Source organism: Schistocerca serialis, chromosome 8 (genome assembly GCF_023864345.2).
Source record: "Schistocerca serialis cubense isolate TAMUIC-IGC-003099 chromosome 8, iqSchSeri2.2, whole genome shotgun sequence".
NCBI lineage: Eukaryota > Metazoa > Arthropoda > Insecta > Orthoptera > Acrididae > Schistocerca > Schistocerca serialis.
The window spans coordinates 572517914-572532975 of NC_064645.1; the positions used below are offsets into that span (position 1 = coordinate 572517914).

General features: G+C 39.0%; 1 protein-coding gene across 1 annotated transcript in view; it reads right to left on the minus strand.

Moving 5' to 3' along the window:
• Positions 1-1362: 1362 nt before the first annotated feature.
• Positions 1363-15062, minus strand: part of LOC126417128 (uncharacterized) — a 319349-nt gene continuing 305649 nt past the window's right edge. Inside the window, exons 27-29 of the mRNA XM_050085024.1 lie at positions 9328-10059; positions 5582-5686; positions 1363-1594 (exon numbers count right to left, since the gene is read on the minus strand). Coding sequence (XP_049940981.1) covers positions 1451-1594; positions 5582-5686; positions 9328-10059 — 981 coding nt within the window. The 3' untranslated portion in view covers positions 1363-1450. The remainder of the gene's footprint in view (positions 1595-5581; positions 5687-9327; positions 10060-15062) is intronic.

A 15062-nucleotide genomic window follows, 5' to 3' on the forward strand; every position in this document is an offset into this window, starting at 1 on the left:
ATCTAATTGAAATTTAAATTGCTTAACACATATAAATGTTCAATAATGATACTTGTGTTACAAAAATATCTATTAGCAGTAATGAAGCACAGCATTCAACGACAATGCTATTGTGCACAGTATTGTTTAATTGCTAAGGTTGGCAGCAAGTGGCCGCAAAACTGCTCCAGTCTCATTTTTTAGTGCGAGAAATGAACTATTGCTTTCAACTAGGTCAAATGACACAATTTGTCCTTGTTAAGAATTCAACAATTAATTTCAGAATTAAATGGCTACCTACTGGCACTGACATCCTCTGACTTACAACACTTTTTTTTTAACTGAGAACTGGAGAAAATGAAATTTTCCTTAACATATCATTAAAAACTGCTGATTTCACATTAGTCATCATATTATCTTTTAAACAAAATTCGCCTCTGTCCACCAATTGGACAACGTATTATGTAAGTCGGTTCATTTGGGGGAGGTGGTCAACAGCGAGGTCATCATTCCCCTCGGACTAGGAAAGGATGGGGAAAGAAGTCGGCCATGTCCTTTCGAAGGAACCATCCTGGTATTTCTGAAGCAATTCAGGGAAATCACAGAAAACCTAAATCAGAATGGCCAGACACGAGTTTGAACTGTCGTCCTCCCGAATGCGAATCAAGTGGGCTAACCACTGTGTCACCTCGCTTGGTAATGTATTATGTACAAGAGAGGCTATGAAGGATATGTTTTCCAATTTTCGTAGGAGCTTCCATTTATGCACTCAGATAAGAAAGAAAATATAGCAATATTCAAATAAAAATCTACAAGGCTGGGTGTATAGTTTTACAGCCCCCCCCTCCTCTCTCTCTCTCTCTCTCTCTCTCTCTCTCTCTCTCTCTCTGTGTGTGTGTGTGTGTGTGTGTGTGTGTGTGTGTGTGTGTGTTTTGCCTATAGGTAAGAGAACCCTTTCTTGTTGTGGAGTAGATCATACTCCAAATTTTTACAATATCTTAATCAAGCTTGATATACAAAAATAAGGGTCAAAATTTTAATTGCTGTTCCTCTGTATCTGTACGAAGAGCTTTCCAAAAGTCGCTGAAACTCTGGAAATGTGTGTATTGCTGTTCAAGTGGTCTAATGAGAACAGTGTAGTAACAATCATTAATGACATGAGGGCAGCTTCTTGAGGGTGACATTGGGAGGTCTGCTCAGCACCACGGATCATTAAGAACTTTCTTCTTCAAACTGACACTCGTAAAAAAGTACGGAGGCCTGACCAAATTTCAAGATCATTAAATGATTTGTCAACAGATATGAGTTGTAAATATTTTTTATAAAAATCATACATCCATTTGACAACATGTAGTCCATAAATAAATATAAATGCTTCACAGGTACTGTCTTAAACAAAAATGCTTATTAAAATGCTCAGAAAAGATAACCAACATACAAACATATATACAAAAAACAAAATATGCATATATTAGCTGTATGCATCTCTGATCATGAGCACATTTCTTGCAACATCTTTGTTATACATTGCTGAGACACACTTTAGCCGAACTAAACCACTTTGGTAACCACTTGCTATCCAAAAGAAACTTCTGAAGTTTGGATTCCAAGCAACCTGTAAAAAAAATGCATATCATTATATAAGAGTACATAGCATGCTGTTTCAAGAAACACAAAATAATACAGGACTTCTTTAACATCTTGCACTCCTTTCAGATCTAAAAAAATATAACATTCAGTCCCCATTCTCACTCTGTCTTTACACATGACTCCCTTCACCAGTCTTCAAGATATATAATTGTGGAAAGTGGGGCCTTTAGAAACATTGTCTGTTTAGACTGCCGGGAAGAGCCTTCACATTGTTGGCTAACAGAAAACAAACAAACAACATTTCAACGTAACCTACATGTAATTTTAATTATACTTGATGAGGCCTTAACATTCCTTAAACATTCAGATGGATGACCATTGAGTATAACTATAGCTGCAACTCTCTCTCTCTCTCTCTCTCTCTCTCACTCACTCACAACACACACACACACACACACACACACACACACACACACACACACACACAACTCACGCGCACGCACAAGAGGAGGGGGGGAGAGAGAGAGAGAGAGAGAGAGAGAGAGAGAGAGAGAGAGAGAGGGGGGGGGGGGGGGGGGGGGGGGGAGGAATGGCCATGTTATGGCTCGGTGTACAGTCTGCACAATGACATGATTAGATTAATTAATTCTTTTTCCATAGACCATCAATATGACACTTTGTTGAAGTAATACATGCACACTTCAAAGCAGCAGGCATTAGAAGTGTGTTGTCATTGATGAGGGTGTGCTGTGAAAGAGCACTACTGTGAACTTCTGATAGAGTCTGCCACGGGTGAGAGCCTATTTAAACTCTGCCTCACTATGCTCGCACTCAGTTATTGTGTTATTACTGTTTGTATACATTTGCCTTATCATATTGTGTTTAGTGTATGGTACGGTGATTGGCGTACATGCTGCAGTCTAATAAAGTTGTACTGACATTGTTGTTTATGTTGTGTGTCCAAGTCACAATATTTGTAATGATGTGGAACATGTCAGTTTAATGAAAGGTTTCTTTATATGACATAATACAATTTCTTCAGTAATTGTAAAATTTCTAATTTATATCTGAAAATTCATCTTCTGAGTAGGAGCTGCTATTCAAAAATTCTTATAATTTATTTTTAAATGCTGGTTGGTTATCTGTCAGACTTTTGATGCTATTTGGTAAGTGACCAAATATTTTTGTGGCAATATGCTTCACCCTTTTTTGTGCCAAAGTTAGATTTATTAGATTTAAGCCAGAATAGTGAAGTTCAGCCTTTCTCCTAGTGTTGTAGCTGGCCACATTGCGGTAACCACATTTTTTAAGCAAGGCCACATTAATCTGTAATAGTGAGTTATAGCTGTTAGAAGCTCTACAAGGAGTTGTTTTCTGCTTTGCAGAATATTCTGTTACTACCTATCACCCATAAACTCAAAACAACAGTACTGGGTTCAAGTGTGAATGTATGGCGAGAGCAATCAATTTAGTACCAGTCATTCTTCTCCTCCGGTCATGGTCTTCAATTTGTTCATCAAATTTACTTCAGAACACTTCTTATTAAGGTAAAAACAGATCAGGACCAAGCAAGAGCCAAACCAGAAATCAAGTGGTCATTGTATGTACCTATGTTCCCCAATCACGCTTGTCTAATGAAAGTAAGTGTACAAAAAATGTGGACAAAAGATTGGGGCATACTTTCTGTATTGCAGGTGGACTTATTATGACATTCATTCAGGCTTGAACAATGTAGGTTAAGAAATGAAAACTGCTATCCTGTAACATGTATTCCACATCATTTGCCATAAAATCACCAAAGTTCAGTCAATAAGGAAAGTCATTCCGCCACAGCAATATGCCAGCTTATATGCCAACCAAATCTTGTATGTGGTTTTAGAAGTCCAAAAACAAACACTCCACTACGTAACTTTCAACTCCAACATGGCTTCATGCAATCTATTTCTCTTCCTAAAAGTGAAAGAAGCTACCTGTGGGCACTTTTTGGATCCTTGAAAGCAAGTGTGCTTTCCTACAAAGTGTTCACACAAAGCTCCCCCACAAAGGCACATAATATGCCTTGAAGAATAGTCATTGAGAAATCTTGGAAGTAAATTTTCAGAAAAATGGGTGGGGGGTGGGGAGAGGGAGGGAGGGAGTGAGTGAGTGATATGCATTGCATGGCCCTTGGGTAGTTGTTGAAAGGTAGAAAAAGGGTTGCAAATCCTGAATCTTCTAATTCAGATACAAGTTGCATGATTGGTTTATGGTCTTTGGCGCTAACATCCCAGCCAGCTAGTTAAAATATTTTGTTATTACCTTTAACAAACAAACACTTTCTGCTGATTCACATTTTCCCCAACGTAATCCAGCAATAACGTTTTGCAGAGTTCAGCTGCTGCTGAATAGTTGTCTTTCCTTTTAAAAACTGTAAGCACAGTTCTGTTGTACATTTGCCATTTGTTTTATGAAAATCATCAATTTTAGTTAACATAATTTTTCCTCAAACATTTCTTATTTATCAAGATCCAACTTTCTTGCCAATCACGCTGCTTACTGCAATCAATGATTTAGTGCTTCCAAAATTAATAGGTTGATCAAGATAACTGTCATTCTTTAGTGTCATTGCTTTGACTGTGCCCAATTTTCCTAACACATACTTCTTAAGTTTTTAAGGGACCACACAGAACATTTCTAATTTTACTTCTACATCTATACTCTGCAAACCATTGTGAAGTGCATGGTAGAGTGTACTTCTCACATATTATGGTGTCACTCCACGCGAAGACAAAGACAGCCACTAAACGTCTGATGCACCTTCTTAACTCACTCTTGAAAATCAGCACACAGCTACTGTGGATGATGATACCAGGACTCTACCACCATTCACTGACTGCAACAGGTGAGTGAAAACACTGTTCACTTTCAGTCAGTCTGATGACTGCTAATTTATCATCAATATGTGCAGCTAAGAAGACACTTTATACTGATAGTGATGACACAAATTCTGTCACAGAGGGCATTCATCAACACGGCACCTACGATATCAATATTTGCTTCAATACAAAAATTTTACAGGTGGGAATATTCTCCAAAACATTTTTGTTTATTGTTTTTATTTTCTGTAGTTTCTTTTGCACTCTGCAACGTCTGTTATTTGCTTTCTTTGTTTCATCTTCTTCTTTTTTTATTTCCTTCAGTACTTGTACTTGTTTTATATGCTGCCATTATTCTTGGTCTTACTTTCTCCTTCCCTTATCTCTAAATTATCATCTGTCACCTCTGTAACACCTAGTTTCTTAGATTTTGGAAGGACGACTTCCTTGACATGCCTTGTGAGATGTCTTCAGTTTTATGCTGTAAAGTATCCACAACATGTGTTGTGTCATGGTTACTGGACACTTCAGAGTCCTGACATCACAAAGAAACATGACATCTCATTATTGATTAAGCTGAAATTCCAACTGCACATTTTCATGAACTGACTGCAATTACAGTATGCAGCCCCTGGCTGGCACTGACAGCAATTCTTGCACTGTCTGTCTGATACTTATCTAGATATTCACATATCCTGCAATGGTTATTGAGATTGTGGGTGGGATGACTTGGAAATTATTTCAGATCTCTAATGTATGGCAGGTGGGATGGAAATCTGCAAACTATTCAGGCTGTGTTTCGCACAGGAGAAATGATGAGAGGGTGGGAAGAAAACTTATAGTTGGAACACAAGCTATAATTAGACAAGTATGGTGAAAGAAACTGGTTATGTTCTTTTGAAATGAACAGTTCTACAGTTCACCTAAATTTTACAGACAAAGATTTGGATCTCACTCCTCTCAAATGTGAGTCCAGTGTATTATCTGACACGTCAACTTGCTTGGCCGTTCTGCAAAATGTGGCACTGGCTGAGTACAGGGCACGGAAGAATTGTCGAAAAGGGAGGTAAATATTAAAAAAATCATGGTTTTTGCCTCACAAAACTGAAACCAGTTCATAAAAACAATGATGACAGGGTTACCTGAGGATAACTTACTCGATTAATGGATATTGCTGGGTACATTTCAGTTGGAAATATTCTCATTTGATCAGACTGCCGCATCCAACGTCTGGCTTCCTGTGGCATTTGTGAAAAATCATCCTGGAAACATTAAAAATAACTATGTTAAAAATATTGTTACAAGACTGTTACTCTTTCTTTTGATCCTCCTCCAGTTGTTTTTGTCACTTTGTTACATTTCTAGTACACTAAAACTATGTATAAAGTGGATAGAGACTTAAGCTGTGAGGCAGCTGAAGAAGACAATTATTGTGGATTATTAACAAACCAAGTAAGACAGCTATTACAGATTTAACATTTTGTCTTTGTGAGTGATACAGCATTCAATACGTGTTCCATTACACAAGCACTAGGAAGGTGTCAACTATGTCTTAAAGTGTTACAGCACTCAAAGTGCTCTTTATGTATGATATAAGACAGCTGGTTGCAACACTTGATGAATTGACATTCTCAGCAAGACTGCAGAAAAAAAGCTTGTTGGGTCTGATTTTTACATTCCACTAATTTTAATGTCATTATAAATGTTACATGAAGCATGAAAAACAGATTTAAACTAGCCCAGAACACTATAAGACTATACCTAAATGAAAGTCATAGAAGAGTGGTTAAAATCAGATCATATAAGAACCGAGTTTCATTATCTGGGAAAGAAGAAGGGGGTAAAAAAGAGGGAGAGGGGCCGAAATCAAATATTAATACTTAATATTAGAATCAACAATCTGACACGGTAAAATTGGTCTTCAAACCACTTTTTATACACCTAAATTTACCCATAAATGAGAGGCTTTATGGCATAAACACGTGGAACAAAAATAGGAAGGATGAGAAATGAAATCCATTTGTTAATGCATGTTCCCAATTTCTCAAGGCCCTAGAGACTGTATTGTTGAACAGATCTGACTTTTCTTTTCTAGTACAGAAATCGACTTACTAAATTTCAGCGTAAATATTGCATGCAAAATCAAAAGGAAACAAAGCATAACTTTTACCCTGTTTGTGCTTGGCTTTATGACCCCTACAGCTGTATGAATACTGTACCTACATGTGAGTTTCCATTTTAATGTAGTTGTTAGTTATGTTGTTGTTGTTGTGGTCTTCAGTCCTGAGACTGGTTTGATGCAGCTCTCCATGCTACTCTATCCTGTGCAAGCTTTTTCATCTCCCAGTACCTACTGCTACCTACATCCTTCTGAATCTGCTTAGTGTATTCATCTCTTGGTCTCCCTCTACGATTTTTACCCTCCACGCTGCCCTCCAATACTAAATTGGTGATCCCTTGATGCCTCAGAACATGTCCTACCAACCGATCCCTTCTTCTGGTCAAGTTCTGCCACAAACTTCTCTTCTCCCCAATCCTATTCAATACTTCCTCATTAGTTATGTGATCTACCCATCTAATCTTCAGCATTCTTCTGTAGCACCACATTTCGAAAGCTTCTATTCTCTTCTTGTCCAAACTATTTATCGTCCATGTTTCACTTCCATACATGGCTACACTCCATACGAATACTTTCAGAAATGACTTCCTGACACTTAAATCAATACTGGATGTTAACAAATTTCTCTTCTTCAGAAACGCTTTCCTTGCCATTGTCAGCCTACGTTTTATATCCTCTCTACTTCGACCATCATCAGTTATTTTGCTCCCCAAATAGCAAAACTCCTTTACTGCTTTAAGTGTCTCATTTCCTAATCTAATTCCCTCAGCATCACACGACTTAATTAGACTACATTCCATTATCCTTGTTTTGCTTTTGTTGATGTTCATCTTATATCCTCCTTTCAAGACACTGTCCATTCCATTCAACTGCTCTTCCAAGTCCTTTGCTGTCTCTGACAGAATTACAATGTCATCGGCGAACCTCAAAGTTTTTATTTCTTCTCCATGAATTTTAATACCTACTCCGAATTTTTCTTTTGTTTCCTTTACTGCTTGCTCAATATACAGATTGAATAACATCGGGGAGAGGCTACAACCCTGTCTTACTCCCTTCCCAACCACTGCTTCCCTTTCATGTCCCTCGGCTCTTATAACTGCCATCTGGTTTCTGTACAGATTGGAAATAGCCTTTCGCTCCCTGTATTTTACCCCTGCCACCTTTAGAATTTGAAAGAGAGTATTCCAGTCAACATTGTCAAAAGCTTTCTCTAAGTCTACAAATGCTAGAAACGTAGGTTTGCCTTTCCTAGTTATGTTGTATGGCAATAAAACTGTCCATTAAACATTAAGATTTCTGTGCTTCAGGGTTTACTCACTTTCAAAACTTGTTTCACTTCCTCAACAGCACCTTCAGTCCAAAAAGTTTTGGGACTAGATTAATGAAAAATAGAATGAAGTTAAGATGCTTCATGTGTTCTTTATGGTGTTCCCCCCACTTAAGTACAGTGCACAAAACATTCATACAACCATCTAGAACTCAGAGAAGTCCTTCTTTGGGATGTTGTTCAACTAACACATCACATTGGCTTCAATGTCTCTTATGTTTTCAAAATGGTGAACTTTCATGTGAATTTCTGCACAGTGTCATTTTGTGGCAGGTTCATACTGATAACACTAAGTCTCTTCACTCATGATAATTTTTCCAGAAAATAATTGTTCATATTTTGCATTTGAATCAAGTTGCGGCAAGCTTCTATGCACCGTTCCTTTTGTTCAGGGGTCAAGGTGTGTGGGCTCTACTATGCTCTCATTTTTGTCTTCTTCAAAACATTCTGGAGAATATCTTAAACACTTGATTTAGAGATGTTGCTTCATTGCGATTTGTGACACAACACCACTGACACACTACTTAACAGAGCCAGCTCACAAAAGACTTATCAAATGTATGTGTTGTTTACAGTTACCAGCTTCACCCTTTCTGATATGCCCATTCCCAGACTCTGCCCATAAAAATCTTTTCTTCAGCGAAGTTACCAATGTTAGTGGATTCTCCACTTTCCCTGTTGTGACACATGCCTGGCAGCATTCAAGCCCTCAGTAGGCAGTAGTTATAAGGTTTGATTCATTGGTGTATGTGCCTATCAGCCTCTGAAAACTACAATTATTAATTCCAACAGTGTGGTTATGCACAGTTTTTGTAAAATGTAAAACTGAATGAAGGACTTAAAAATCTCATGTATTAGAAACAATGATTTTTACTGTAAATACCTGTTTCTTGTCATGTGCCTGTTCTGACTCTAATATCTTTCTTTACATGGTTATTTCTATAATGGTGACATCATTCGACAATATTCCACATTATTTTCTGATTTCTTGCTGCATTAATTTATGAGGAAAGAATTTTAGTCCCAGGGTTTTGAACTGTATGCACCTGGGCATGGCTTCAGTGAGCTATGTAACCATTTCTATCACCAGTTAGCATTTTTTCTGATTACGCACCTCATTTTCTGTTTTTCTTATTGAAATCGCCTCCCTCAAACACACACACACACACACACACACACACACACACACACACAAAGACTGAGGGAGAGGGGAGGGGGGGAGAGGGGGAGAGGGGGAGAGGGGGAGAGGGAGAGAGAGAGAGAGAGAGAGAGAGAGAGAGAGAGAGAGAGAGAATCATCTTCTCTTTCCCTTATTCACACATAATCGTGATGCAAAAGACTCTGAGAACAGGGCTAATTATAGTTGCAAACATTTTGTAGAAAAGGTGAACATAATTTTTCATACACAAGACGCAGTACTTAAGGCTTGATGTATGATTATTAAAATTTGTACATACCGTTGGAAAATCACACAAAACAATTCCGAAGCTTTTTTCGACATCATTGTAAGTTCTAGGCTTCAATATCAAAGTTTCTTGTGCTTTCCCCTCTGCCTGCTTTGAGTCATTCTGCTCACTCCTAACTTCTTTCTTCTTGCACTGCTTGTTGGCATCAGAGGCTTGGCTAGATGTGGGTGAGTTCACCTGTGAAGACAGAACACTCTGACTGTCATCGCACGTTGACACATCTATCTCGCAATCCCTTACAGAACTGAAGCTTGTGCATGTTACATCTTCAGAATATTGTTCAGTCTTCAGCAGATATTTCAGATCACTTGAGTTTTCGCTCACACTGACACTGTCATTTATTTGTTGACTCTCGTCCAGTCCTTCCTCTTCTTTAGCAGTTGAAACAGGGTCATTCACACTTTTGTTATCATCTCTGATTTCAATGGGTAATAATTCATCCACCTCCCTTTCATTGCTAGATCCACATGCCTTTTCTGAATGTGTGCCACTGGCAACATTAACAGTTTCTAAATTTTTTCCTGAATCAATACCGGAAGAAACCTGAGAATTCAATGATACTAAGCTAGGGACACCACCGGTCGTGGACTTGGATGCTGATGCCTGTTGCTCCACAGTCTCAGATGGCACGAGTTCCTTCTTTTCATCTTTCCCAGCACTTCCAGACAGTTCAGATGTGGAAGAAGATTCTTTGAAATTAATAAGCTCTGCGTAACTCAGAATCTGAAACAAGAATTACCTCCTTTAAACTTGTAAATAAAGTAATATGGCAAAGCTGTGTACAACAAAGTGTTTCACAGGTGATGGTAAAAAATAATATAAGATACTTTACAGACATAAGTATTAAACCAAATATACACTAAAAACATAGTTACAAACAAAAAAATATTAAACAAGTAATACCAGAAAGAAAGAAAAGAATTATTTGAATCTTGGGAGAAATGAAGAGGAAACTGATCTGGAACAGGAATAAATGAGTCCTGTCTCTCTAGCTGATGACAACAATAATAAATTAGTCAGTAATGTCACTCTTGCAGAGGTTAGTATAAACAAGGGAACAGGGTGCTATCTGCATTTTTAATTGGCTTTCCATCTCCACTCTTTCACTGTACATAAGACAGCTCCCTCTGAGTAGATGGTTGTCGCCTAACTGCTGTGTCATCAAATGGGAACCACTGGGTGGTGTTCTGTTCCCTGTACTTGTTAACTGTGTCTTAACCAATTATTCAAACAATGGAAAATCCAGGATGGAATGGAACAATATTATGAAAAGGAAAGTTGCTACTCGCCATGTAGGGACAGTGTGTGTGTGTGTGTGTGTGTGTCGTCTATTTTCAACAAAGGCCTTGTTGACTGAACGCTTATATTGTGACAGTCTCTTTTGTAACCAATTATTCTACGTAAGAAACCCTACTCTTTTGATCTTTCGCCTTCCTTCATCCGATACTACAAAAAATGAACGTTCATTTGATACCTACTTACCTCAACAAAGGGAGAGATAGATAGATAGATAGATAGACAGATAGATAGATAGACAGACAGACATATACATAGATAAATATAATGTAATCAGATAGATAGTAAATCTATTCACCAAGCGGCGGCAGGAGAACACACATATAAAAGGCATTACAGTTTGTAAGTTTTCGGAGCCAGTGGCTCCTTTTTATGGCAGGAGGGTTGAAGGGCAAGAAAGAGGGGTGGAGGAAAAGGACTGGTGGAGTCCAGGAAAAGAGGTAGAGTTTGGAAAAGTCGTCCAGAACCATGGTTCAGGGGAGATTTACTGAACAGAATGAGAAGGAAAGACTGACTGTTGGGGACTGCACCAGTTGAGATTTGAAAAAGCGAGAGCTTAAAGGTTAAGACAGTGTAATATGAAAGACAGAGATTACTGTTAAAACATAGTGCACGAGTTAATAAGAGTGAAAAGCTAAATCCATTATATGTGATAGAGGTGGGAGAGGGACAGTGAAAAATAGACAGGTTCGAAAATGTACACATGCTAGATTGGCCTGATAGGTGGTGGTCTCAAGTGGTCGATGAAGTCCTAGGACAGGTAACAAACCATTTAACAACAGAAAGTCAGCTCTTATTATGGGCTGTGTCCCATTCACAACTGCCACTTGAACTTACAACATAGGCTTAGGTTTAGTGCAATCATTTGTCTTTGTTGCAGACCCGGCAGTGAAGAGGTGACGACCATTAAAGTTATGATGAGGCAGATGAGTGGACGGATAAACAGGCACAACCGTACTGGTATCCACCAAGAACTGGAGTTTGTTACAGAGATCAGTAACAAACAATCGACAGCTGCTCTTCGGAACACAAGTCACCATCATTACTGACTTCCTGACATGTTTCCCATCTCGCATGGCAGAATGCATTTCTGTGCTTGAGGTCCAAACCTTCTGTGGTACCAACAGATCTTATTTGACGAAGGTGGTCGGCTGAGTTTTCCAGTGAGCGATGTCACTGAGGTGATGTGAATGGAATGTCTTGTTTGCAGAGCAGCAACTTGTACAGTGAGCTCCATGATCTGCACCTGTAATGGTGCTGTAACAGAACTGGCCGACGAGCTAACAGTCACTACCATTGCAGGTAAGTCCATATTTGTACTGCAGTCTGTGGTCTGCACTAACACGTCCAGTGCAGACTATAACAATCTTCTGTGTATCTGAAGGGAACCACGAGAGCCAGATGTTCCTTACAATGTCCTCATTAACAGCATTGCTCGCTAGTGTTCATAACCAGCGCAGCAACTGCTAAGGAGTGCAGTCACCTAACTCCTCTGTGTGCAACTACTTCTCAAGCTGTTTTACCTTGGATTGGGATAGATGCATGATCAGGGCATTATTCAGCGTCATGTATCAGTCAATGCTTGATGGTGAGGCCAAAATATCCTGCCACGTCTTCGTTAAGTGCAGCGACAACATAACTGTACTTAGTTTCATCAGCTGTGACGTTAGTGAGCACCAATTCAATCTCATGTTGCATGAACCATAGAATGGGGTTCTGCTGCCACAAAGGTGGTCAATGGATAGTGCTGTGTGCTACACTGCTATATCTGTTGACATGCAGTAAATCGGTTCTTGATGTCTGAAGTACGTGGACGATGCAGTAAGCGGATGATGCGCGATTGATTTGCACTTGATGTTTGGAATGACACAGCACAGTTGCTATGCTAGTTGACATAGGCTATTGCCTACAATCACTTGGGGTCACCAAAAATGTTGCGGCTCATGAGCTCTGGAGCTACAGAGATTTTTGGAGGCTGCAATGTGCCAGGAAGCTGCATAGAAAATATAAGAAAACTAAGAAAACGAACATGCAGTTGCTAGTCTGTGTAGATAGTTGATATACACAATAGTCTTTACATCAAATTAAATAATGCATGAGCAGAGAGATACACCTGTATGTCCCCCAGATGATCTGGGATTAGAGGGACAGACAGTGGAAGAGAACGTAAGAAGGAGGTAGAAAAATGAATTAGAACAGTCAACGAGAGGACTAGAACAGGAGTAATGCAGCGCTGTTTGCAGCAAAACCTTAATGTGTTTTAGCATCTATGAGACACAGAGACCTTTTTTCCAATGTCACTATTTTCAAATTTCACAGATGGAAAACCATCTCTCACATCTCTATCTTTTTCCATCATTTTCCTTTGTTTTTGCAGTCATCACCCTTATTCCATTCCCTGAACAAACCAAATGTGGATTTTTCTCTAACTTTCCATCCTTCCTTCCACTTTCTTTCTTCCTCACCATATTATATCTGCTATTCTTTTGAGTTTTGTCAATCTCTGCCAATTCTTTACTTTTTAATTTTGTTCCCTGCTTCTACTGCCTTGTTTCGCCTTTTATCTTTGATCTCTTATGGGTAGTTTCTATACATGCAAACTTTTAAAGAGGGAAGCTTCGGGATTTAACGCCATGTGACAACAAGGTCACTAGATATGGAACAGAGTTCAGGTTACGGAAGGATGGAAGGGGAAATCGGCTGTGCCTTTTTCAAAAGAACCATCCAGACATTTGGCTTAAGAAATTTAGGGAAATCACAGAAAACCTAAACCTGGTTGGATAGATGGGGGATGAACCACCACCTTCCATAACCTGAGTCAAGTGTCTTAGCAATAAGCCAACTCATTAGCGAACCTTAAGTCATCATCATCTGGCACAAATTAATTGGGAAGGTGACATTAACAAGGAGTAATAGGATAGAACATGTAATTTACAAACACACACACACACACACACACACACACACACACACACACACACACACACACGTGTGCGCACACGTTCAGCAGAACTGCACATAACTAAGTGTGACAACGTAGCTAAGTGGTAAAGTGCCAGACTAACAATCCAAAGGCCACGGATTTTATCCTGCCGGTCTTGGGATTTTAATCTGTTGCTTACCAAACAATGGAAAATCCAGGATGGAATAATGACAATATTGAGAAAAGGACAGATTGCTACTCACTATACGGTGGAGATGTTAAATAGCAGATAGGCACTACAGAAAGACTGTCAAACAAGTAAGTTTTTGGGGGTCTCATCAGCCAGAGGTAGTGATCATGTGTGTGTGGGACACGTTTGTGCATGTGTGTGTGTGTGTGTGTGTGTGTGTGTGTGTGTGTGTGTGTGTGTGTGTGTGTGTGTGTGTGTGTGGTGTGTGTTTATTGTCTAATTTGGATGGAGGCCTTTTTGGCCAAGCTTACTTGTTTGATAATCTTTCTGCGAATGAACATCTCCCCTTTTTCATGATCTATCATTTATCATTTTTTTAGACTCTGGAAATGAGTAAACTGCAGGCCTGGTCCCCCTACAACTGTCTGAATTAGTCAGTTCATAGGTTTCGAGGACAGCAACACATACCACTTCCAATAGAACCATGCTTTGTCGTGCACTGTGGTGTTCAAACACTCACTGCACCCCCCCAAACACAAAAGGAAAAACTTAACTGAGGAAACTAAAATGTTTGACGAGACAAAAATGCTGGCCAGCAATTCCTTTTGATATCAAATATTCAGTAAAAATCAGTAAAAATACACACACTATCCTACCTTTCAGAACTACTAGTTCCTTGTGAAGGAGAAGGATAGGTCTCCCAATCTGCCACTTCTTTTTAACGTCATAACCTATCCCTCTTTCCTTCCTAAGGAAGGAACTAATGGTTCTAAAAGCAAGGATAGTTTTTGTACTTTTATGTGTGCATTTCAGTAGCACAGAAACTTTCATATTATGAATTTATTAAGTGATTACCATTTTCTGAAGCAATGAAAATGTTTTTGTTCAGTTAATATATGAGGGTGTACGGAAACATAATGTCTCTGAATTTTTTTATGTGAAAACTCTTAAAGCTTTTTAAATAAATCAAACTTTATTAACATTCTACATCTTTATTCTTCTTGTCTACATGTTTTGAGCCCCTTGGTGCTAGAAGGCTCCAATCTATAGCCTGTAACATGGCTTTGTGTGACGTAACTGTTGGTGGGTGAGAAACAGCATGCCATAATTGAGTTTCAAATTTGAACAGTTTATTCTGTACACGAAGCACACACTCCTTCAGCATGACAATGCCAGACCACACATGAGTGCTGCAACATCTGCAACAATCCAAAGCCTTGGGTTCACAGTCATCAATCCCCCTTCATACAGTCCCAATTTGGCTCCATACAATTTTCATCTGTTTCCAAAACTTAAAGAGCATTTTTTAGGGTTCCA